This window comes from Clupea harengus, chromosome 3, assembly GCF_900700415.2.
Source record: "Clupea harengus chromosome 3, Ch_v2.0.2, whole genome shotgun sequence".
In the NCBI taxonomy this organism is placed as follows: domain Eukaryota; kingdom Metazoa; phylum Chordata; class Actinopteri; order Clupeiformes; family Clupeidae; genus Clupea; species Clupea harengus.
The window spans coordinates 22,045,527-22,070,806 of NC_045154.1; the positions used below are offsets into that span (position 1 = coordinate 22,045,527).

The window sequence follows — 25,280 nt, forward strand, 5'->3', positions numbered from 1 at the left end:
TTGATTTTTATCATGTCCCTTCTACAATTAATATGTTATTATTAACCATACGTGATCAACAAACGCAACTTACATCATTGCAAACATTATTCTGTGCACTATAAATCTACATATCCCATGCTATCATGTCATGCAAGGTCATTGCATAATCTAGCGAAAAGCGGAGTGGAGGGTATATATGCTTGCTTGAGCCCAGCATGAAGTAGATGTACTGAACTTGAACATAGCTGAGCACTGTTATAGCTGGTGCTGTTCCATGGCAGATGGATATGATATGAAGACTCTTGTGACATGGACAATGTGTGTGGATGTGTTGATGTTTTCTAATAATAAACATTGAGAAACACAAATTCAGTGTCAAATTTAGATCATTTATTTTAATAACATAAAACCCCAGGTATAACGCCCGTTATCACAGTAATAATAACAGTAAATCTTCGTCCAAAGTCATTGCTAGTGAAAGAGGCTTTGTATTGTTCTTACTTTCAGCAGCATTTATCATCTTCTTACTTGCAGCAGCGCTAGTAGTAGACACGTCAGCACACGTTTGTCGCGCACCAGTGACACGTCACTTAGTCGCTGTTACATGCTCCTCATGCCTGAGTCCCACGCTAGTAGTCATGCGTCAGTCCTACGCTATTCTTTCGTTTCGTTTCGTTTAGTCACACGCCAGATGTGTCCACCTCGCCCTAGAACGCTCGAAATTGAACGATTAGAAAGTTCAGAGAACGTTGACCAGAACGTTATGGTGTGACAGGGCCTTAACTCCTTTACTCCTGAAAAGGTGGAATCTTTGATGTGACTACATTTTTAAGCTCAAAGACAGTATCTAGTGCAAATTAGAAAGAATCTCTCTCTACCTTCGTTGGCCAGAAATGGTAACAGGGGCAGAAAGGAATGGTCGAGGGAGAGTCAGCCATTGCATCTCTGTGGTGTATGATGAATTGCCATTTTTCCCAAACCTTTATTTTCCACTTGGTCTACTTGAAAACGAAGGTGATCTTGTGTGTATTTGTGCTTGCTCATTGACGTAACCATAAGCTTAGTGCATTAACTTGACTTCCCGCCACTGGCATGCCTGCCTGCATCTGCTGCTTGTCTCATGCAAGTGTCTTCATTCTGGTGTCAGTGTAGTCTGAAACATCTCCATGCATGGTGTTAAATGTCATTCTGTTGTTCAGAGTCAGGGAGTGGGCACGACAATGACAACAAGGAAGACAAATCTGAAGATCCAGAGGAGCCAGTTTGTCCTCAGCAACCTGAACCTGCAGTGACGAGGAGGGAGCCCATCTCTGTGCTGAGTAAGCTCATGGACTCTAAAGGACAATCAGAGAAAAAGACGGGTATGTCCCTGGTTGCACAGAACTTTCTTTCATTTGGTTGTTTCCTTACTCTTGTATTTGCAAAGGTAGCAAATTGTGGGTCATTCTTTCCAGATCTTATGGAAGAACTTGGATTGGGAGATGTGGATGACCTAGAAGGTACATTTTTAGGTTCTATATTTTATAAGCGTCATCAGATAATATTTATATGAACTTAATTGCAGTTTGTGTTGAAATGTGTCATGTCACTTTTGAGTGTCACAAGTGTCCTGAATTTTTCTTCCTCCCTTTCGTCTTAAAGAAAAACGCAAATGTCCTACAGGTCAGCAGACCCGTCTTAACGCTTCTGTGGCTTCTTACTGTCATTGTGCCTAGTAGTTTAGAAGCAGGCTTCATAGTGATGTAACCAAAGATACTATCGTGCTATACAGTTGTCGTAGTGGCATAAGAAACTCCTGTTACATCAAGTGAGTGTTACTGTCACAGTCTCACCATTATCTTCACGCATTACAGATGGTTCAAGCTGGGACTCGGCTAGCACCGCTAGTAAAGCCAGCCCTTCTTTCCGTCTGGATGACGAGGCGGGAGAGCGGGACACCGGCTCTATCCTGGCTCTGCCAGCTCTGCGGGAGCAGGGTCCTGGCCCTCCTAGTCCAGGAGAGGTGCACAGAAGCCTTACACCAGAGAAGAGGAGAGCCTCTCCCTCTGCAGGCCCACCAATGCCCAGTCCACGGTTAAGTGGTATCCGCTCTCCCCTTCAGCCCCGGCTTCATAGTCTGAGGCCAACTTCCCCCAGGCCCGAAAGTAGAGAGGGTGAGGATGGCACCTGATGTATTGATTACATGGCCCAAATTATGGCCCTGTAATCCGTTTTGTTTTTGCATCTCGCAACTTTTACATACCATAGCAATACCAAGCTTTTGTTTAATGGAGGCAAATGTACAACGTTTTCAGTATGTTTTTTCACTTTATTTTAGGGTCTGAATGGGATTCCGAAAGCTCTGCTGCTGCCAGTCCAGCAAAGACACTGCCAAAAATTGTTAAAACTGATACAATATTGACACCAGGTAATTTATGAAGTGATTCTTTTTTGAAAAGACTGAAATTCATACCCAACTAAAGGCTGATTAAAAAATGTGCCTTGTTTGTCATATGTCATTGTGGTAGTCATCGTGAATCTGATGACCGTTCTTTAACCTTAGACCTTTCACCTTTTTCTTTGACCTTCTCTCTTTGACCTTCAATCAAACTAAGGCTTAGGGCAGGAGCTTTCTCCATATCTCCATATATACATTTATTTTGTATTTCATCTAGGCAGGATGTATTTCATATTTAGAGAAGAGTTGTATAATTAGAAAACATAGTTGACCACTATTATGTAGCTGTTAACCAAATGTCATTTCATCCAAAGACGAAGGTTAATGTTAGCTGTGGTAAAACAGGAAATCATGTGTTTGGCCAGTAGATATATCAAATAACCGCTAAATAAATTATATTCTTAATTTTAAGTTGAACGACTCATGAACTCCGCCATGTTTTTATTGACTGTCTAGCATTTCGTGAGCCTTCACCAGTAGAAGAAGGGATCAGCCATGCAAAGACTGAAGGAGGTCCTGAGCAGGTATGTTCGTGTTTAAGTTCCTACATTTTTACAAAGTACATATTTTACTTCCCCTTTTTCAAACCTAGAACCAAGGTTGCGGCTCAGCTGAGCATTCCTAAAAATGTGTGTCTGATAGAAGTCTGGTTATGTGTTGTAATGTGTGTCTGATAGAAGTTTGGTTATGTGTTGTAATGTGTGTCTGATAGAAGTCTGGTTATGTGTTGTAATGTGTGTCTGATAGAAGTCTGGTTATGTGTTGTATGTGTGTCTGATAGAAGTCTGGTTATGTGTTGTATGTGTGTCTGATAGAAGTCTGGTTATGTGTTGTATGTGTGTCTGATAGAAGTCTGGTTATGTGTTGTATGTGTGTCTGATAAAAGTCTGGTTATGTGTTGTCTAGAGTGGTTGGGTTAGGGACCTCTCTGATAGAAGTCTGGTTATGTGTTGTATACAGTGGTTGGGTTAGGGGCCTCATGATTTGGTCCGTTAACCATTGCTGTGTCACGATTCAATACATTTGTTGATTGCAATACATTGTGATTGTGGGATATTTGGGATATAAAGTATTGTTTTTACAGTTACAGTTACAGATTAAGAACTCAATGTCGTGTAGTGAGCTGTAAAAGAAATTTAATTGGTTAGACTCGTAAAGAAAGTAATAAATGATGAATAAAAGATGATTCAAAAAATTATGCTAATGCTAAATTACTGGTTTCAACCAGGATACTTATTATTTGAAATATCGCCACACAAAATATCACAAGACTCAGATCAATTGCCCCCCCCCCCCATCAGTGTTTTGTAAGTTTTGTTATTTGTTATGTTTGTGGAAAGCATGCCTCTAAGAATCCATGCTTTCATGACCATTGCAATACATTAACGTACAGTAGCACCACTTAGACCATTTTGTTTGTTCTTTTAGTGTTAACTGTGTCTCTTTGTCCACTCATGCTAACAAAGGATACAGATGCTTTAAATGCATCACATTTTGGTATAAGTAGCAAGTGCCATGGTCCTCCAGTGGTCTCCCAAACCGCTGGGGAGGAGGAAAATCTGCAAGGCGTCAACGATGCACCCTGGAAGAAAAACTATGAAAAGATTTGGGTGGAGATTGAAAAACGAGAGACAAAGTCCCAGTACAGAAATGTGGCTGCTGAGCTAAAGGAGATGTTTGGTGAACTGACTCCAAACCAACCTGACAATCCTGATCCAGAAGGAGGTGCAGCAGAGGAAAAAGAGCAACAAGAGAAAGAGGAAGAGGCACCTTTTAGATCCAGATCAGAAGTGTTAATTGAGGAAGAGGGGAAGGAATGTGAGAAGGTGGAGAATGACTCTGGTCCAACTCTAGAAGAAGAAGGCAGTGAGGAGGAAGGGGAGACTGTGAAGGAGCATGTAAAATGTGTGGCCAAGGCTGCTGCAGAGCATGAGCCCAAGGCTGATGAGGAAGACGTGGAAGTCCCATCTAGCGCTGCAGCAGAGGAGCCCAGTGAACTTGAGTGTGAGTCAAATGGGGCTGAAGTGGTGGTCAGAACTGCAGAAGAGGAGCCAAGTGGGGAGGAAGAGGAGATGACAAAAGGGGCTCTAGCTTCTGCCATCAATGCTGAAGAGTCTGAGGTGGAGGAGGAGGAGGGAAAGGGAGAAGTTGAAGTCAGAGTCAGTTCTCCTGCAGAGGACTCCAGTGAGGAGGAGGATGATGATGTAGTGATCATAAGGCCCGTAGCCAGAGCGAGAAGTATCATGCTCCATTCCATTCCTGAACAGAGGGAGTCCTCTGGGCAGGAAGACTCACAGTCTGAGGAGTTCCCTCACCCTCTACGACCCCCTAAGAATCCATCTAACCTCCATACCAAGGAGGTCTGCGAGGAGGAAGACTCTATCACAGCCCCAGTACAACACCTAGAGATCAATGTGCTGTCCCTGGACCATCCCAGAAGCTGTACCATTGAGGCAGATTTGGAGGCAGATCACACAAATCAAAGTGATGGGGAAAGGCCAGTCAAACCCAGCTCACAGCCCCACAGGGATGATGACCTTATCCTAGCCATAGGAGAGAGTAGAGATAATCCTAGCTCGACCAGGACATCTCCAAGCCCAAGCACATCATTCACACAGAGCCCTGTGGAGTACCGGAGCAGACAAACTTCTGAGACCGAGAGGAAGAATAGTGGGCCCTGCCAAGAGGATCCCGAAGTGCCGCTCTCTCCCAGTTCACGGTGCCCCTCGACTCCCTCCGGCCTTTCAGATGAAGAGCTGCAGGTGGACCTGCAAAGGTTCAAGTACAAGGTAGGGAGGCTGAGGGTTGTCTTCCAGGATATGCAGAAGGAGAGGGCACGGCTCCGCAAAAAGGTGAAGGTGATGCCCGTTTCCATGGTCATTTTCTTCTCCTCTCCAACTCTCATTGTATGGCTTTCTTAGACGTCTTAGATGTCTTCAGAGAGGGTGCCAGCCCAGGCCACAGAGACTCATCTGTGTTTCACTTCTGAAAAAATCTCTCATTCAATTCATCTGTTCGCATTTACAACAGCTAAAGCTCTCATCTTCATCTTCAGGACCAACATTAAGTTGCCATCTTCTTTCTCATTCTACAAGTCTGTTGTCCTGGTGCTGCCTTTCTAGTGTCACACCTGCGTGCCGTGTGCTATTAGCTGGCACAAGCTCTACCATCTCTCCTCAAGCATGTCAAGTCATTACACATTAACACCATAGTATTATCCTGGTGTCAGTTTTCCGTAATGACTTTTCAGCGCTGTCTTTACACCTTGGCTCTAGTGTCTCTCATGGATTGCGTTTCAGCATCACCTCCATTTGTCTCCGTCGTAAAAAGTAGCAGGTCTCTGTGAGTGTGTTTGTGTTTGTGAGTTGGTTCATTGCATGTTGCCTCAACCAAGGTTATACTAGCTACAGACCTTGGATCTCGGCTCCCTGGTTGATGTGGGTGTGTTTCTGTGCTCTAAATTACGGGTTTCTTTTGAATTCTTAAAAAGGGACCCAAGTTAGTCCCTAATTCTTAAAAAGAACCTTGGTGCTGAGCAACTGTCTATCTGTAGTCCTTTGTGTGAAAGTTTTTTTTTTTTTTTAATATATGTATGTATTGTGTTGCTTCTGCATGCTTTTTGTGAAAACCGTCAACCATCTCAGAAAAGAATCGCAGAAAGGCTTGGCCGACCTTTACTGTTCTTCCGTGTTAGGGCTTGAATACATTTATGAAATTAATTAATGATATATTATTTATGTAATTAATTATTAAAAATTAAAAATTAATTGTTAATTTTAAAGGACGGTCAAACTAATGTGGATGTACATAAAATGTTGAAATACTTTGCTTGATGTAAACATCAGTTTGGTTGCTTTGTCTTTTTCCCCACCTCTGTCATGTCAGGCTTCTGAAGAGTTTAAAGGCATGGTGGAGGACAAGGATACTAGTATCCTGAGGAATCCTATGAGGGGATCAAGTACACACTCCGAACATGACCTGGAAAAAGGGAAGAAATTTAAAACCACCCCGGGAAACTTAAAACCTCAGCCAGAGGGACCAGCAGGAAGTCCTAGGGAGCACGAGTTTAAAATAAGGGACAGTGTTGCACAAAAACTTCAAACTTCAACGACAAAAAGTCCAAGGAGGTATGGAAATCTATTTGGACTCCGATTGTTTTATTTCTAGTAGTTCTTAGTTTGTAACATTCCATAGACCAGCAACTTTGGTTGGTGTGGCAGTTGTTATGGTGGTATTTTGACAATGCAATAAAAAAACATGCATGTATTCAGTTTACAACTGATTGCCGGTTAAAACCTTGCACGGCAAGTTGATTGATTTGCCCATTTCGACCCATCAGAGATCTGATCTTTGCTTTGTCCTTCCTCCCTCCCCCTTGCCTGGTGCTTGTTGTCAACTCAGACCAGCTGCTTGGGCGGGCAACCTAGACCATTTGTTGTCATAAGTGTGCTTATGTCCCGTTCATGGTGAGGTGTGTGTGCGCTCTCCCAGCACCGGCAGGTCCCCAGCGCAGGAGGAGCAGCCTGGTGGAGTTGCCGAGGAGGAGCAGGAGGTCAAGGCTCTAGATAGTCAGGGGAGCCTGCTGGCGCATGCTATGGAGCAGGCCAGGGCTCCGCAGCACACACCCCACCTTAATGGAGACCACCTGTCTGTGTTTGATGATAGTACTTTAAGTGAGGTGTCGGAAGATGAAGGAAGGTATATATGCAGTATGCCACTCTTTTCCTCTCTCTTAACCTTAATCTGTCTGTGGATGAGCCTAACCAGGAGCACATGGTTATAGCTAACTCTCTAAATACATTGCATGACATGACTAACCTTTTTTCAGTTCATGATTTTTATAGTGTTTTCACATTGTACAAAAGAGATACTGCATTATACCATCGTGTTCATACAGACCTCCCTAGTGGACTCCTCCTTGTGAAGGATCTTGTGCCCATAGTGATTCCGTTTTCTTTTCTTTTTTTCCCCTCTTGCTTTGTAGGTCACCAACTGCAGCACGGAACATCAAGGTACATTTTGTTCAGTTTTATCCTTTTCACTTGTGTGGAATGAGCGGTGGATGGTAACTATCATATCGTTGTTTCATCATTAGCTGCTGCTGTTTTTTTTTTTTTTTTTGTTATTTTTAATACAAAACAAATCTTAATTGGACCCTTGTAGTTTTTGCAATCTACAAGCAGCATGATCTGTGTTTTTCTTCTCCATGCACCCTGGCAGAGTGCCAGTGAAGTGGACATGGCAGATGACTTGGATGACCTCACTCAGTCATCAGACACACGCAGTGAGGAGCTAGACTCCCCCTCGTCAGGATACCGCCATGCATCTTTGCTCATCAAGCAATTTGATTCCACTTCTATAGGTAAAACATAGATCACTTGCAAGGATTATGAACCGTGTGGCTAAAGACAAAAACATTTATTGCGTAATCGCCCACCTCCCCCACTCATCTCTCTCTCTCTCTCTGTTTGTCTTTGTGTCATTTTCTCTGTCTGCCTATAGACTCTGTGAGCATGGTGAAACTGCAGAACATGTTTCAAGAGTACGAGCACACCATCCACCGGGAACGCAGTCGGCACTGCCGGCTGGCCGACAAGATGCGTCAGCTCGAGCAGGAGCGCACCGAACATCGCCTTGTGCTGCAGGAGACCCGCGAGAGTCAGTCCAACCTGGCGCATCTCAAAATGGAGCTGGAGACAGACCTCAACAACCTCAGGTCAGCCACTGCCTCTAAGTGCACCCCGTAGTGTTTTTGGTAGTGTAGTAGCAGTTTAGTAGTTTCTCTTCTAAACATTTCTTAACTAAACATAACCATAAGGTACTCCAAAAGTAGCGTCCTTCCCTCCCCTCCCTCCCTCTTACTCTTCATTTTCTGCATTTTTCATTTTCTGCTCTCCATTTCCCCCTGATGTTTTGGTAGGTTTTTGCTGAAGCAGGAACAGGAGAAGCACCACAACGCCGCCATGTTGTATGAAAAGACTCGCGAGCAGCTGCGCCGCAAGGAGGAGCAGCAACGGCTGGAGGAGGAGCAGAGGCAGAAGGTGGAGCTCTCCATCCGCAACCTGGAGCTGGAGAAACGAGCCCTCATCAACAGCATGAAACAGGTATCCCACCCCAGCACCTCCTTCAGGCTTTCACTCTCTGAACACTCTCTGAATTTTTCTCTCTGATTTGCCAGTCTGGGTGCTGTAGAAACTGAGTTGGTGAAGTCAAAACGTACGTCAGGAGTGGTTTTAGATTGGGCTCAGGATTGGTAGTGATCTGGGTCTGTGGTTCTGTTCTCCAGGTGGAGGATGACAGGAACGAGTCCCAGAGGTTGCTGGCTCAGGAGCGAAGCGCCCGGGCTCTGCAGGAAGAGATGCTCAACAGCCACCTCCGCAAGCAGCAGGAAATTGAGGACGAGAACCGCAAGAACCTTGTCAAAAGCAAAGAGGTACATTCGAACGTCTCTGTCCAGTTCTGTCTTTAAACATATGAGGAGCCTGAGTTGAATCTCTGCTCTGGAGCTGTTAGTTTAGGCTGTATATGTAAATGGCAGTGGGCAGCAGCTCTGTGGTGGTGGCTGTGACAGATGTGACAGATGTGAGATGGGACAGAGGGAGAGCCAAAGCTTAATTCCAAAACTAAGACAGGTAATCAGACATGAATGTATTTTTGTTGGTGGTGTGTGTGTTTCTGTGTGTGTGGTGACCTTTACTGACCTGTGAGCTGACCTGTGACCTTTACTGACCTGTGTGCTCCTCAGGTGTTGTCCCAGCTGACGGACGCCAGCGACCGGGAGAGGGAGCTGCTGCAGCAGGTGAGCGTGCTGCAGGAGGAGCTGCTGACACTGCGAGCGGAGCTGGAGCGCGACCGGGCCAGCAGCCGGCAGGAGGAAGGCCGTCTTTCGGACGAGAGCGAAGTGCTTCGCGAACGCCTGGATGACGTGCGGCGCGACCTGAAGCTGAGCGAGGAGGCGCTGGCCCAGGCTGTCTTCCAGTACAACGGGCAGTTGAGCGCCCTGAAGGCGGAATGCCAGGTGACGGGCGGGCGGATGGAGCAGGAGCGGACCGCGCGGCAGCAGTTGGAGACCGAGGCGGAGTCCCTGCGGGTGCGTCTGGCCGGGGCGCTGCAGGAGGTGGAGCGGTGCCAGGGGGCACGGGCGGAGGCGGAGCGGGCACTGCAGCGGGAGCGGGAGGAGCGTCAGCGGACGCTGGAGAAACGCGCCGGCGAGACGGGCGCCCACCGGGACACGGTGCACGAGCTCTCGCAGAAGCTCAGCCAGGCAGAGGCGCGCGCCAACAGCCTGGAGAACGAGTGCCACCGCGCGACGCTCTCTCTCACCGAGAAGAGCCTGCTGCTGGAGACGGCGGCGCGGGAGCGCGAGCAGACGCTCCTCCGGCTCCGCGAGACCGAAGAGGCGCTACAGGCCGAGCGGGAGCAGGCCACACGGCTGGGGGCGCGGCAGGAGGCCACGCAGGAGAGGCTGGCACAGGCACAGAGCGAGGGGGCGCTGCTCCGACAGCAGTTCGAGGAGGTGCAGAACAAAGGTGTGGCCAAGGAGCGGGCCGTGACGGACGCGCAGGAGCGCTTCAGCGACATCCTGGACAAGCTCCGCTCCGACTCTGAGGAGAGGGTGCAGCTGGTGGAGGAGAGGAGCAAGGAGCTAGCCACCAAGAATGCGGATCTGCGTGATCAGAACCACAAGTTGGAGCAGGAGAAGGCAGACAGAGAGGTATAGATAGCCAGAACTGTGGCCTTATTTTTTTTTACCAATGTTACATGTGTTTAGCCAGTAGAGACTCTCTACTGAGATTCAACATGTGATTGATGTATCCATTCTGAAGCTGGAATGGTTTGGGAATCATGGTGGTCCACGCTGAATAGTTGTGTCTCGATGCCTTTTCAGACATCTCTAAGGCAGCTACAGCAGGAGTTGGCAGACTCATTGAAGAAGCTGTCAATGTGTGAGGCATCACTAGAGGTCAACACCCGTTACCGTAGCGACTTAGAAGAGGAGAAGGCACGCACCATAAAGGACATGGACCGCCTCAAGACCAAGGTACTTACAAAACACTTACAAAACACACACTCTACTCTACTATTATTAACTACTACTGCTGCTATAACCACCATTACTACTAACATTACTACTACCACTGCTACTACAACTTTGACAACTACAGTAATCTCTTGAGTCATCCATCCATCTGAATCTTCTATACCTGGTTCTGGAACTGATGTCTAACCACCTAGACATTCAGTCGCCATGGTTGCACATTAAGGCAGCAGCGCAGCGTTTGATTGGTCTTTTCTTCGCTCACAGCTGCAGGAGAGCGAAGACCAGTATGTGCAGGCCGAGCGGCGCATTAACGGCCTGAAGGGCAGCCTGGACGATAAGGAGCGCGAGGTCATCGCCTCTGCCCAGAAACTCCAGGAGGTGCTGTCCGCCTCGGCCGCTTCGGAAAAGACCATCACACAGCTGGAAGAGGCCATGCAGAGGTTAACCCATATGCTCATACAGTGCCCATCTCTACTGCTCCTCCTATATGCTCATACAGTACCCATCTCTACTGCACCTCCAATATCTCGGTGCATTAACCACAGGGGGCTTTATCTGATGTTCTGGTGTGAAATCAGTTTGAATATGAATTAAAAACATGGTAAACCGTTGTTATGCCACTGCTCATATATACATCGTTTTTAGCATGATCAGTGCTCTGGTTCAGTAAGTTTAGCCTTTGAAAGACATTGTAGGTCAGCTCTCATAATTGTGTGCAGCGAGCACAGGTCTAAAGTTAGCAGGATGAGTGAAAACCCTTTTGGCAGTCGCTCGAGCTGCCTGTGAAATCCCTTCTTAGATAGCACCTGTGCAAAAACGTGGAAGTGGTGAGGTGAGGCGAGGTGTTGTGGCCTCGGTGATAGTTTACCGTCTTCGAGCGATAGCTAATGTGATTATGACATCACAACGCAGGCTGGAGATCGACAACGCCAGGCTGGAGGCGGCCGCCAAGCAGCAGTCCAATCGCATCGAGGTGCTACAGAAAGGAGCGCAAGAAGTTTCAGCGGTGAGTGTCGATCTCTTTTTTTCTCTCTTCTTTTTGATGTCTTCAACTAGATGTAATACCACTTCGTTCTACATTTGTAGATGGTCTAACCTTTGTTAGCAGTTGTTTTTGTTGTGTGTGGTTGAGCCATTGGGTAGTTAAGTAAGGCTTAATTCGGTGTTAACATGCCGTGCTCCATGATTAGGTTGAATAATCACATCCACCAAGGTAAGTCTCTGGTAATAAGTCAGACCTTACCCTATACCACGTTCTGTTCTGTAGATTAAAATAGAATAGATATTGGCAGAAAACTGGCTGAAGAGTTTCAATAATTTATTGAAATGTAGACATATTATTAAGGTGTTCAATCTTTTCACAGCCACCAGACTCTTCACCAGCAGGAGGGGTTGGTATCTGAGATCTAGTGGTTTCTACTAGCTCATCCTATCATTGATTTTCTTGTGTGCTGTGTTTGGTTTCACCTCTCAACCCTTCTGTAAAAGAAAAAGCATAATGCTACTGATTTAAAGCAATCAGGGATGCACGTTGGTCTCTTGTTTGTGTAGGGGGAAGTATTCAAAGGCATTGTAGTTAGTAGGCACTGTTTGATAACGTGTCCTTTCCTTTGAGTTTTCCCTACTGGGTGATTTTTTTTTCTCCTCTTGGTGGTGGCTCTTGGTCTTCTGAAATTGGTGGTAGATCTTGGTAACTTGGTAACTCCTGGTAGAACTTAAATTATCCTATCGATCGTATCCCTTTCTTTATTTGTTTTTTTCTACGACCTGCAGTTAGAGTTGATTAGTCTCTGAAGATGCACAAAGCATGCTACTATGTTCTTTAGATTTCACATTTCTCACAGGGGTCTTTGTGCACCTTCCGCTAACTGTCGATGCAAAGCTTATTTGCATGTTTGTTCGTTTCTTCTGTGCCTCTTTCTTAGGTACGGTCTCGTTTGGAGGATCTCGTTACAAACCTGCAGAGCAGCAAGATGACCTTGGAGGATCAGCTTAACCGTGAGGTGCGTGTCTTTCCCCTCATACATCTGTGGTTTTGGTGGCATTCAGATGAACACAATTTAGTTCAGCTCTGTTCAGTTGAATTTAAACCTTACTGTTCCCGAGGGGTACATGTATACACTGTGCAGTACAACAGTATAAAGGACAACAACAAAAAAAGCGATGAGCTTAAAGGGGCACCATCTAAACAGTCCTAGCTATCTATTAAACAATGCCCACCTGCTCTCAGGTGCAGAAGCAGAGTCTCCTGAGCCATACTGCCCAGGACTCGCAGGCACTGTGGGAGGAGGAGCTGAAGAGCCGCTCACGTATTGGCATCCGGCTAGCGGAGCTGGAGAAGGAGAAGGGCGAGCTCAGCAGCCAGGTGAGTGCTGACTGTAGACCCATGTGTCACCTGCGTTTGCAGGAGAGAACCGTTGCATTAAGTATGACCGTATCACAGAATTAATGTATAGTGTGTGCATGATTGCAAAGTGCTTGTCGGTAAAGTCCTTGAACTTTACAGGTAACATTTTGACTGCATGAAGTGTATGGATAAAATTTCATTTATATATTTTATATATATGTGTCAAATCTTGTAAAGGGTCACATATCTGAGATTTCAAGGGGAATTTCCTGAAACACAGTTCACAATTCATAGCTTCATATTTTCTTTGGTATCACTAACAAAACATTCCCAAAGCATGAATTGTTATTACTGATGAATTGAACAGACGGTGTCTCTGTATTGTAGATGGAGCTGGAGAAAAAGAAAGCGAAGAAGATTTCTGAGCAAAAGAAGTCAGTCGACACCCGGCTGGACCAAGAGATGAAGAGAAACACAGAACTGCAGAAAGAAATGTACAGGTGACACCTTATTTCCTTTGAGCCCCGCCTCTGCCAGCCACCTGTAGACGTCCTCCTCCGTAGTGCCGCATCCCTGTGTCCGTGACAACCGCTGCACAGAAACAGGCCCCCCCCTTCCTTGTTTCTTTCACCGTGACCTTGTGGCGTGTTGTGTGAGGAGATGTGCAGTGTATCCCTGTGGTTTGGTGGTATGTATTAGAACTGCCATGTGCAGAGTTCACGTACCGAGTTGGTGTCATGGGCAGAGTTCAACCATCTTTTGACAGTGAGATTTTACATTCTATCCAATAACACTGAACAGCACTATGCAGTCGTTTTATCAAAATGTGGCAGATCATTCTGGTAATCACTGCCCTGTAGACCGTAGGTACATCAGTAATGATAACAGGTGTGGTTGTTTTACCTGTTCATTGGGCCCCTCTATGTGCCTATGCAGCACATGCAGCAGTTATTGCAATCATTATTTATAGTTATTATAGTATTTATAATTATGCATTTGTTGTTTTAGGCTTGCGTTAATACCTGTGGGGTTGTGACTGGACATAGTATACATAAACACAACTGGGCTTGGGAGTTAGATCGGCTAGTCACACAATAAGACTCGGTTCTAGAAGCAAGAGCTGTTTATCGATTTTACATAGTGTACTGTTCCGAGTTGTTTGGGTTTAACTTTAAATGTTATAACTTGCATGAAATGGCTCATATAGTCCAAACAGATTCAGTCTGCGTTGAGGGTACATACAGTGCCCTCCACAATTATTGGCACCCCTAGTGAATATGAGCAAAACAGGCTATAAAAAAATATGTCTTTGCTGTTTATCCTCTTGGTCTTTCACTCAAAATATTCACAAAAATCTTACCTTTTCATTGAAGTAAAACTATTGAAAGAAAAAAAAACTGTTGACATTAAATAAATATTTTTCCCCAAAACATGTGTGCCACAATTATTGGCACCCCTTAATTTAATGTTTTGTGCAGCCTCCCTTTGCCAAGATAATAGCTCTGAGTCTTCTCCTATAATGTGTGATGAGGTTGGTGAACACATGGCACGGGATCTGAGACCATTCCTACATACAGTATCTCTCCAGATCCTTCAGATTCTTAGGTCAACGTTTGTAGACTCGGCTTCAGCTCATCCCACAGATTTTCTATGGGGTTTAGGTCGGGGGACTGTGATGGCCATGGCAAAACCTTTATTCCGTGGTCGGTGAACAATTTTTGTGTTGATTTTGAGGTGTGCTTCGGATCATTGTCCTGCTGGAAGGTCCAACCACGGCCCATTTTAAGCTTCCTAGAGGGGGCTGTTAGGTTTTCATTTAATATCTGCTGGTATTTGATGGAGTTCATGATACCATGTCTCCTAACAAGATGTCGAGGGCCTTTGGAAGAAAAACAGCCCCACAACATCAAAGATCCGCCACCATACTTCACATTGGGTATGGGGGTCTCTTCTGTATGGCTATCTTTCTGTCTACGCCAAACCCACCTTTGATGTTTGTTGCCAAAAAGCTTTATTTTGGTCTCATCTGACCATATAACTCGGTCCCATTGAAAGTCTGACTTACATTTGGCAAACTGTAGGCTCTTTAGTTTGTTGTTGATTGACAGCAGAGGCTTTTTTCTGGCAACCCTCCAAAACAATTTGTGGTGATGGAGGTGGCGTCTGATGGTAGTTCTGGAGACTTTCTGAACCCAAGACTCAATTTACCTCTGCAATTCTCCAGCTGTGATCCTTGGAGATTCTTTTGCCAGTCGAACCATCCTCCTCACGGTGCGTGGGGTCAATTTACAGATAGGTCCTCTTCCAGGCTGATTCTTAACATCTCCTGTCGCTTTAAACTACTTAATTATTTCCATGATAGTGGAAATGGGTATTTTCAACTCTTTAGAGATTTACTTGTGTCCATTTCTTGATTTGTGCAGCTCCACAACTTTCCGTCGCACATTGTCACTGTGTTCTTGGGTCTTTCCCATAGTGATGAATGACTAATGGAATTTGGCCTGTGTCACCTCATATTTGTTCGCCAGTGGAACAGGAAGTCATGGTTGACCTCTTAAGAGTTCCTTATCAAACAGGTGAACTTAAAAATGTAAAACATGACTGGAAATATACTTCAGTTAGATTTTAATTATAAGATTTTTCTAGGGGTGCCAATAATTGTGGCACACATGTTTTGGGGGAAAATATTTATTTAATGTCAACAGTTTTTTTTTCTTTCAATAATTTTGCTTCAATGAAAAGGTAAGATTTTTGTGAATATTTTGAGTGAAAGACCAAGAGGATAAACAGCAAAGACATATTTTTTTATAGCCTGTTTTGCTCATATTCACTAGGGGTGCCAATAATTGTGGAGGGCACTGTAGCTGGTGCTGTAATTGACAAATGACTACGTCTGTTTGTTTTACAGGCTGAGGACGCTGGTGAAGACTGCTAAGAAGAAGCTGAGAGAGCAGGACGGCGGAGAGCTGGGCTCCCCCCTCACATCTCTCAGGGGGGACATGGGCCAAAGGCAGTCAGAGACAGAGTCTGCCATCAGCCGAATGAAGGCCAAGGTGCAGACCAGTCTAGAAACTGATGAGTCCACTTACAGGCTGTGCTGAGAGTTTCATTAGCTTGTAGCCTCAGGTGCTAAATGTCTGACTCCTGCTGAGCCTTGAGCTTTTACCCCTAATTGCAGACATTTTTCACTTGCCACTCCAATAAACCCATGTTGCATCTGTATCATAAACAAGTTTTTCTTAATGCTACAGCCTTTTCTAAAATCTGTTACATACCTGTTTTCATTGTTTGTTCCCTGCCTCTTTGTCCCCTGTTGTCTCCTGTCCCCATTTACGGTCCACATCCCTGTCAGGTGGACGATCTTCAGCTGCAGCTGGAGAAGGAGGCATCGCGCTGCACCCGGCTGGAGCAGGTGAACGGGGACCTGAAGGAGCAGCTGGCCGGGCTGAAGGGCCTGAGCCGCAGCCACGAGCGGCTGGAGCGCAGCAAGCGGCAGCTGGAGGAGGAGCTGTCCGGCCTGCGCCGGCAGATGGAGAGCAGCGTCATGGACCAAAGCCAGGCGGAGCAGTACCGCCGCGAGACGGAGGAACGCGCGCGCCAGGAGATCCGGCACAAGCTGGAGGAGGTCAACCTTTTTCTGCAGGTACCGTCTCCTCGGCGTGCACACTTAAGGGCGTAATGTTGAAACCAAATTACTCATTGCTCAGTTCTACACTAGGTTTAATTATGGCTTTTACATTGTGAATTAGTGGGGCAAGCAGCTATCGGGAGTATTGCCATTTCTTAGCATTTCACTCACACAAGTACACATACTTTTATGGGAATTTAACCGTTTGCGTGTAGCAGCATGTATATAAATCTCTCGCCCGCACTCTCCAGACCCAGGCCGCCTCTCAGGAGGCTTTGGAGCAGATCAAGGCCGCCAACGAGGCCAGCCAGCGGTCCCAGCTGGATCAGCGCATCAAGGAGCTGGAGCTGGAGCTGACCCGCACGCGCAGCACCCAGCAGGACAGCATCACGCAGCGCGAGTCCAGCCGTGCCGAGCTCGAGCGCTACCGGCAGCTCTACGCCGACGAGCTGCGCCTGCGCAAGTCCCTGGCAGCCAAGCTGGACCGGTGAGTGAGCGGCTGGCAGACGCTCTGACGCAGTTTAGGTTGCATCTAGCAGCTTTTCACAGTATGACTTGTTATACACACCGCTGACTCAGGTGTTAATTCTATCCCGTATCAAATTTGACGATGTAGCTTACTAAAGGCAGTGATGTTGGAACCGATCGCTGCCCTGAGCTAATCATACAGTATGTTCCCAAATGTACAGTAAGGTGGTATTCTTAATGATTAGGCCTTTAATGTGTAAAGTGGTTCAAGTTTTAAGGGTTTTCTTTTCTCTAATTTCTGTAATGTCTGCTGCCCTGACACTTCCTCTACTTCTTGTACAGTAAATGTGCAGTATGAGTGGATGGAATGCTAATGGTTCTGTGTGTGTGTTTGTGAATGTGTGTGTGGGTGTGTGTGTGTGACTCCAGATCTAATGAGCGTCTGTCGGAGGCCAACACCAAGCTCCTGAGCGAGCGCCAGCGGAGCAAGTCCCTCATCGCCAGCAGCATCGTCAACGGCAGCCTGGGGGGCCCCTCGGTGGAGGTGGGCTCTCTGGCCTCGTTAGGGGCCTATGGAGGCACTCTGGGGCCCCTCAACAGGAGCCTGGGGCTGGGGGGGAGCTTCCTAAGTTCAGTTCCAGATCCCCAGAGCAATCGAGTGGAAGCCTATCTGGCCAAGGTGAGTTGCTATGACGATATGCACACAAAAAGCATGCACTCAGACACACACACACACACACACACACACACACACAGACACATACACAGTTACAGGCTGGTGTTTATTGACATGTTACAGGACATTGGTTTGGTTTCATACATTACCATTCTTAATGTTGTCATCTCCACAATCACTGTGAATCACAAAATGAATTCATTTAGGCAAACCCAGGAATATAATAGTCATTATCACTGTTGGAACACTGTTAGCTATGGCTAACTGTTAGCTACCACTGTCTGCAGGAAGTGAGGGGATCTCTCTCTCACTCCGCCCCCCCCTGTGCTTCTCTCTGCACATAACTAACACTTCAGCTCTTGACACCGCTTCCTTCACTCTTCTCTCTTCTTCTAGTCCTCTGTTTGTTCTCAAGTGTCCTGTAAAAAGACATTGTGCTTAACCTCTTCTGTTTCTTACTCCTTCAGCTCCTAGCTCAAAAGTCTGTCTCTCACCTCTCCTCACTTCAGCCAGATTCATGACCAGGTGTGTAGTTGTGTGTAGCAGACTGGCGTCCTTTCCTTCTCCTTCTTCACTCCTCTCCCTACCTATGCTTGGCCTGCACACACAGCCCTTCTTTACGTTATGTTGGCAGAATAGTTACAGTCTGTAAACATAGTTACAGGTATAGATACACCTGGCATTAGATTTAATGTTAATATTATTATTATTATTAGTAGCCATTTTAGGTGACCTTGTCCGCATTCTGAAGTGGTTGATTTTTATACATTGTGTCAACTTGTCTTTAGGTCGTAACAGCTTGGGTTGGTCAGTGTAGAAGTTAACATTAATTAGCATTAATCTGAACCTATCCTGGCCATGATGTCAGATAGAAGTTTCAAACACAGCACCACCACCATATATAATTTGATATAATTACCCCAGAGTCAAAACCAGACAGTGTCCATGTTCCGTTCATAAATCACATGTTGTCATTACCAGAAGTCCCATTAAAATCACAAATACCATGCGACTCTTAATGGGAGAATATTGGGAATCATTCCATGTTAAAACATCAAACTTCCGAGTTCCAAACAGGAAGTGTTGATGTGATGCTTTAGAACAGCACAGGATTTTCAACCCTTCCAATTAGCCCTGCTGATAAGTAGCTTTCTAGTTAGCAGGACGACAGATGTCCAGCCAAAACACAAGTTGCCACTGTGCCTCTCATCCCTTTGTTCACTTCTGAATGCCAGAATGCCACAATAGGTTAACCAGGAGGGTTTGTGTAGAGTGGCATGGTGTGTACACGGTGTCTTGAGATAAGATAAGACACCTCTGACACAGCAACAAATATATCCACAGCTTATGGAATGCACATCCTTTAACAAGTTAAACAAACGCTTTGTGATTTCATAGGAAATGGAAATGCTGTCTATCGCACCTTTACATTTGTCCTCGAAAGAGGCTGATTAACTGCTAGAGGGGAGCCTTGTGCACCAAGCAGCTTGACCCATTGCCCACATTAAGCATGCCTCCTTCAGGCTCCTGCTGTTGACTCAGCCTTTGGGATGTCTACAGGATTGAAGCAATTGAGAAGAGCGTGTTCTTTTCTGAGGCCAAGATACTAAAGCTTTAATTTGTACTCAGGAAGATTTTCCACATGCTTCTGCATGATTCGCTTTCCTTTTTCAGTAGAACAAGAAAAGGTCCTAAACATTATTACTATCTATGGCATTAAAAAAAATGAATTCTACATCACCAGGTCACTAGTAGGGTACCATGCATGCTCTCTGCACTGATTTCATTTTTGCAGTGGCCCTCCCCATTACTCACCCTCAAATCTTGCTTGTGCATTTCTTTATCACCGTGTCATTTCCTGCTGGTGGTTATGAGTGTCCCACCTCAGTTGCCACTGATTTATTTCAAGAAATAAAATAAAATGAAATTACCTACCAACAGTAGTTTGTAAGTAGTAACAAACCTTTTTTTAAAGTGGGACAGTGTCAAGTCCTTGTGTTCTTGTGCACGTAAGTCTATGCATGTTCTGTTTCATAACAGATGCAGAATGAATTGGAGAAAAACATATCAAAGGAGTTGGACCATGGTGAGTGCCTGAAATGGTCTTTTAACTATTGTACTAAGTAATTCTCCATATAATATAACAGTTCCATAGCCTCATGATAGTAGCGACAAAGGTCATGTATTGTAATCCGCACAACCTTTTGAGCCTTTGCTCTGTTACACACAGCGAGCGCAGGGCTGGATGGAGTCTCTTCACGCTTGTCCCCTGTTGGCTCAGCCTGTGGCTCCCAGAAGAGCCTGACAGCAGATCAGGATCCTGTGAGCAGAGCTACGCAGCAGTACCTGGAGGTGCTCAAGAAGAACTACATGATCTGACATCCCTTTTGAGATTCTTGTTTACACACACACACAGACACACACACACGAACCCAACACTAGACAAGGCCAAAGCCTAGCTGCCCCTTACCACTACATTTCCTTTTATACATGTGTGGTTATTTATTTTGGCTTTTACATAAGAGGACGAAAGGATGATGCACATTGCACTTAATATTTTCAGGAGAAAATGATTAAATGGAGTCGTCGTGTCTAGTGTATTGTCTGTGAAGCCATATTTTAAAAACTGCTGTGGTATGTGTGGAGTTGAACTCCAGTAGCTTTCGTATGTTTTTATTTCACCTGTAATGGTTATGGATGGTCTTTTAATCGGGTTGTCTAAAGTTTTGTTTGCTTTTTGTAGGAAATATGAGTATTCAAAGTGTACTATAAATATTAAGGCCAAGTTACCAATCATATTTGGACTTGTTTTCTTATGGTGCAATGTATTTTTTGCCTAGTGAGTTTGTTGCTTTTGTCAAGAACAATCTGAAAACGCCTGTTTTTTTTTGTGTAAAAACAGAAGATATACTTGAATGAGACATAACTAGATCATCTAGTTACCCAGGGTACTATATGCTGTTACTGTAAGGATATATATATATACATATATGGAATATATTTAGACTATATATTGATGCAGATTGATCAATAAACTGTAATAAATTCTGAGCATTTCAGTATTTTAGAGTGTGGAGTATTAAGCCGTCCAATAAAGGGGAACTTTCCAGAAACTGTCCACTTTTTCTTCATTCAGGCCAGTGCCCTTAAAGGTGGTGTCCAGGATTCTAATCCAATACACTTTGTCTGTTCTGTGTGTGCACTCAAAAAAAGAACTCCAGGGTTCGTAAATAGTTACGGCTTTGTAAATGGGAAACTTAGTGGCTCGCACTAAGCCATAAAAGATTCCAGCCACCCAACACGTTCAAGGAAAACAAGGGAGTGGGTAAAATTTGATTCGCTGTTGAGCTCAAATATTAACAACCCTTTGCCAGAACCACAGATTCAACCTTAATAGGAAGTACCCTACTACACAGCCTAAAACTGGTGTGCTTGCACACATGAAACAACTTACAAAAATACAGAACTTTTAAATATAAAATCTTTTATTCATCAATATAAAAAATCATACCATCTCTCCCATATGTATGTATAAAACCACACACCATTATCTATACAAAATCAAATACGAGTTATCATAATTAAATTAAGCATTTAGGGGTGCACACAAAAAGCAGTAATGAACTACCTGCTGTTTTACCTCAGCCACAGACAAGGCACAGTTGGAAGCATATTCATAACTAATAAATACTCAAAGAAACCAGGTCACTTCAGTGAACTGTTCAACCACAGTTCAGGCATCTACAAGTATATATATCCTTCATAAAAGGTATAAAGTTTGATATGTTATCCCTAATTGCCCATTATTAGCTGCCTTTACCCTTTATGGGGATAACGGACACTTTGTCTATGGCCTGGCAGCCTCAGGAGTGTCTGAGCTCGTTCTCCAGTCCATAGATTTTGGCCTTCAGAGTCTTCAGTTCTCCCTGTATTTTCTTGGTGCGGGTGTTGGTCTGCCGTACTTCATGGAGAATGGCCAGGTCCTGATCTGGCCCCACATTTAGTGTCACCTAAAAATGCCAGGTCATTAAGTTAATTGGCAAAGGATACTGCCTACTGTGATTGCTTAGCTAATTACATTCACAGCTTTCAGTTTAACCAACTAAATCAAACATTTACATTTCCAGTCACATTAGCCAAAATCTCAAAATGTAAACTGCTTACCTTAAAGAGCTGTTTCTCCACGTCCTTAAGTTTTTGCCTCAATTGTTTGATGTCGGTCTTAAAGCCCTCCACCTCCATTACCCGCCTCTTTTCCAGGGCCTCATAGCGCTGGGTCATCATCTGCAAACGCTTCGCTATCTTATTTGACCGCTCCTATACACACGCATAAAAAGTGAGTGCAGGTACAGGTAATAACACTCTTTACAGAACAGGTTCTGTTTGAGAACACCACTTAATTGTGCTCGGACTTAAAAAGGTGGGTAAAAGCTGGTTGGCATACCTGGAAGATTTCTTTACCCACATCTCCTTCCTCTCTGATTTGTGCCAGGTCTGTATCTAAACCCACACACTGCTCCCGGTACATGTCGGCCAATTTGTGGGCCTGCTTCAGCTCCTCACTCAGTGCCTGGGGTAATTTCAATTAAATTCAATTATATTTATATAGCGCCAAAACAATAAAATTGTCTCAAGGTGCTTTACAGAGCCCAGTGCCTGAAGCCCTTTAGACAGTGGACAACAAATCATTCCCCAGCTGCACATCTGCCACATACATGAATCCTGCAGACCCAATGCTGTTTCATAATGTCTATATTACAAGGATCAATCAAATTGACCCCTACAGCTGATCATTTTCAGTCATGTCAATGTACACTGACCTCTCTGTATGGTTGTGTGCTTATGCCATGGCACACAAAGTTTAAGACTAATCAGCTCTACATGCTCACACATTTTCATTGGAAGTCACATGTAGAATGCCATTTCTCCAAATATGGAGGTGTCAATAGTGCGGCGTCCCAGACTGAGGCAAGCTCACCCGAATCTCCTCCTGGTGCATCTGCTGTGACTCCGGCGGGGCTTGGGCAAAGCGCTGCGGTGCAGTGGCCGGTCCCAATCTGTCCGGTCCTCCGCGGCCACTCTGAAGCTTCTCGTGGCAGGTGTCAAGCTGCCGCAAGAGCCGGTCTTTCTCCGTCACCCAGCTCTTCTCATGGGTGCGGCTCTCGAACTTCAGCTGCAAGAAGTCCCTGGTGCTCTCATACAGCAGGGTCTGTGTGCGCGTGAGCCTGGGTGGGAGTGAGATTTACAATTAAGACAATTAATTTGCATTATATGCAGCCATTTATATTGCTTCAGCGAACAAATTTGCCACAACTTATTAACCACATTTCTCAAAACACCCATAAGGGACATAATATTGAGCACTATTAGTGGCGATTGCAAAATAAATTACAGTGAAGTGGGGTCACCCAGAGGATTAAACTGACAAGGGGGTGATGACTTACTTGTTGGTGAGAGCCGTGATGCGGTCCTGGTCTCTCTGGTGTTGGACCTGAGCCTCCTCCACGTGGATGCGCCGGTCCTCGAGGAGAGACTCCACCTGTTCTTTGGCCAGACGGGTCTGCTCCTCCATCTGGGCCTGGAGCGCCTCCACCTGGACGTCACCAGGATTGCATCATTAACATTACAGTACACTCACGATCATACACTGCACGCAGCAACAAGAGACTTTGTGTATCTGTGCACTCCCGTTCAAACCAACCAGCTCATCAACGATAGCATGCAAAGCAACCTTAACCTAGTGTGCGTGTGACTGATGGGCTGCTGTGTAGAGTGGAACAGACTTGGTAGTTCTGTATTAAAGAATATTTACACTTTTTATTTGTGTGTTGCCTTATACCTGCAGTAGTAAGGTCTGGTTGTCTGTCTTGTACTGCTCTGCACTCTCCAGTCCCTCCTTGGAGAGCTTCTTACTGGCCTCTGGACAGGGGGACAGGAGCATTAGCAAAATGAAGAGATTGCTGCTTTATCAGATGAGATTAATCCACAGGCTGATAAACAGATTGGAGCATCAGCCTCCTCTCACAGATTAGGATTTAGAAAAGTTCTTATTAGTATTACATTAGTCCTAAATCTTGCTCAGGGTTTCAGTATTCACCACTGCAGGGTTTTGTAAGTAAGCTTTGGTAAAACAGGATGACCGTATTCTCAATTCGTAAATATGACTAAAGACATGATGCTCTTAGGGTAATATATACAAGCCAAAAATAACCTCTAGAAGCTGCTTTTGAAACCTTCCACTGATCCTGAGGCCTTGGCTGCACCTTCTTCTGGGGAACTGTGACCTAATTCATAGACAAGAAACAGATTTTTAAAAATGAGATCATAAGAAGTGGCATTAACTTTTTATTAACTGTTTTCTTTCATCCACTGACGACCATATCAGCTGAATGGAAAGGGTTTATTTTCAGGGCTAACCTTGTTTGGAGGATCTCGATGAAAGTAAGTGATCTCCCCTACATCTGGACCCACCAGAGCCAAAAGATGCTGGATTTTCTTCCTGTCCTCCAACTCTCTGAGGACGGTAAAGTTGTACGTTTGTAACAAACTTGAGATCAATTATACAAAAATGTGTCACTTTTTAAGGTATGTTTTTATAGGCAACTATTTTTGTCATCATCTTTGATGGTATATAGTCATGCAAAGGACAGGTAAACAAGTTCCCACTAGTCAAGCAGGATATGCACAACATAGTTCTGTGTTCTGGGCCGGAACACCCCGTAAAAAAATTAAGAAATGCTTTCACAGCACAACATTGCCAGCTATATTGGCAAAGACACCAGCATGTTAACTTAAGCTTTGATCAATCAGTGCCAACTGGGTTGTTGGTGGTGTTAGCAAGATTTTTGTTTGCTCCCACTCCTCTTAACCAAAGTACCTTAGTGCTGCTTTAAACAGACATCTCCTACTTGTTACCATTGTGAATGGTGATATTGTCCAGACACTAAAAACTAAACAAACCACAAAGAACTGACCTGATTTTTAGGCGGTCGTTCTCAGCATACAGGCGCAGTGCCTGTTCTCGCTCTTGGAAGAGATAGACCTGCATGTCGCTTAGTGCCTTCTGAAGCTCTGCGATCTCTCCCTCACGCTGCCGGACTTCCCATTGGATCTTATGCTGCATGCACATACAGACACATGTACAGTTACAAATATGTCATCCTACACAAACACATAGCACAGCCACACACAAAGCTCTGGCTGAAACAGCGCACCTGATCGTCTGTGGTGCTTCTGTATTTCTCCAGCATCTGCAGAAGGTCCTCATGTTCCCCATCAAACTGAGCCACCTTCTGCCTGTAGAACTCCAGCAATTCACGAGATGGCCGGAGGTAAGCTAGACGCTCAGTGATCGGTGGCAGAGGTGAGTCGGCCTCCTGGCTCTGGTTGTGGACATAGCTAAAAGGCAGCAAGACAATGGGCCCTAATTTTATTGACGCCAACGGGTAAAACATAGCCTGGATACCAGACCGAATTAGCCCCGCCCACACATTTTTTGGTTGGGAAGTTCGGTCTGGCATTACTCCATTGAGGAGAAATTATCTGCGGCTCGATATCGGCCGTACCAATCAAATTGTTAAGGCGGGCTTTATACGATGATGGACAGATGATCAACAGTAACGTAACCAACCACGTCACCAACACACGAGTTGAATTCGTTTTCAACAAAACATGGCTGCCGCTGGAGAGCTGAAATGTATA

At 45.1% G+C, this 25,280-nt stretch overlaps 2 protein-coding genes across 16 annotated transcripts in view; one reads left to right on the plus strand and one right to left on the minus strand.

Moving 5' to 3' along the window:
* Positions 1 to 20,692, plus strand: part of si:ch211-272n13.3 (ankyrin repeat domain-containing protein 26) — a 32,993-nt gene extending 12,301 nt beyond the window's left edge. For 7 of the 15 annotated variants that reach the window (XM_031564945.2, XM_031564946.2, XM_031564944.1 and 4 more), the window contains 28 exons: positions 1,182 to 1,343; positions 1,437 to 1,481; positions 1,624 to 1,644; positions 1,836 to 2,135; positions 2,300 to 2,389; positions 2,876 to 2,943; positions 3,886 to 5,208; positions 6,305 to 6,546; positions 6,911 to 7,117; positions 7,404 to 7,431; positions 7,640 to 7,781; positions 7,922 to 8,135; positions 8,340 to 8,523; positions 8,706 to 8,852; positions 9,165 to 10,133; positions 10,308 to 10,460; positions 10,725 to 10,900; positions 11,373 to 11,466; positions 11,825 to 11,851; positions 12,386 to 12,463; positions 12,691 to 12,825; positions 13,195 to 13,307; positions 15,716 to 15,860; positions 16,160 to 16,450; positions 16,687 to 16,922; positions 17,333 to 17,582; positions 19,620 to 19,665; positions 19,810 to 20,692. In XM_031564945.2, coding sequence (XP_031420805.1) covers positions 1,182 to 1,343; positions 1,437 to 1,481; positions 1,624 to 1,644; positions 1,836 to 2,135; positions 2,300 to 2,389; positions 2,876 to 2,943; positions 3,886 to 5,208; positions 6,305 to 6,546; positions 6,911 to 7,117; positions 7,404 to 7,431; positions 7,640 to 7,781; positions 7,922 to 8,135; positions 8,340 to 8,523; positions 8,706 to 8,852; positions 9,165 to 10,133; positions 10,308 to 10,460; positions 10,725 to 10,900; positions 11,373 to 11,466; positions 11,825 to 11,851; positions 12,386 to 12,463; positions 12,691 to 12,825; positions 13,195 to 13,307; positions 15,716 to 15,860; positions 16,160 to 16,450; positions 16,687 to 16,922; positions 17,333 to 17,582; positions 19,620 to 19,665; positions 19,810 to 19,958 — 6,035 coding nt within the window. In that variant the 3' untranslated portion in view covers positions 19,959 to 20,692. Of the gene's footprint in view, positions 1 to 1,181; positions 1,344 to 1,436; positions 1,482 to 1,623; positions 1,645 to 1,835; positions 2,136 to 2,299; positions 2,390 to 2,875; positions 2,944 to 3,885; positions 5,209 to 6,304; positions 6,547 to 6,910; positions 7,118 to 7,403; positions 7,432 to 7,639; positions 7,782 to 7,921; positions 8,136 to 8,339; positions 8,524 to 8,705; positions 8,853 to 9,164; positions 10,134 to 10,307; positions 10,461 to 10,724; positions 10,901 to 11,372; positions 11,467 to 11,650; positions 12,464 to 12,690; positions 12,826 to 13,194; positions 13,308 to 15,715; positions 15,861 to 16,159; positions 16,451 to 16,686; positions 16,923 to 17,332; positions 17,583 to 18,046; positions 18,105 to 19,619; positions 19,666 to 19,809 lie in introns of those variants that run through there. The other 8 variants (XR_004163419.2, XM_031564947.2, XM_031564950.2 and 5 more) reach the window with 8 other exon arrangements.
* A 661-nt stretch (positions 20,693 to 21,353) lies between these two features.
* On the minus strand, positions 21,354 to 25,033 carry LOC105913434 (coiled-coil domain-containing protein 77). Its single transcript, XM_031563325.2, has 10 exons — positions 24,794 to 25,033; positions 24,554 to 24,696; positions 23,997 to 24,093; positions 23,791 to 23,863; positions 23,419 to 23,498; positions 23,024 to 23,172; positions 22,558 to 22,804; positions 22,024 to 22,149; positions 21,744 to 21,896; positions 21,354 to 21,589 (listed from the first exon to the last, which is right to left on the minus strand). Exons 1-10 carry the CDS (start codon positions 25,031 to 25,033, stop codon positions 21,443 to 21,445), a joined length of 1,455 nt encoding a protein of 484 aa, XP_031419185.1. The 3' UTR covers positions 21,354 to 21,442.
* Positions 25,034 to 25,280: the final 247 nt, after the last annotated feature.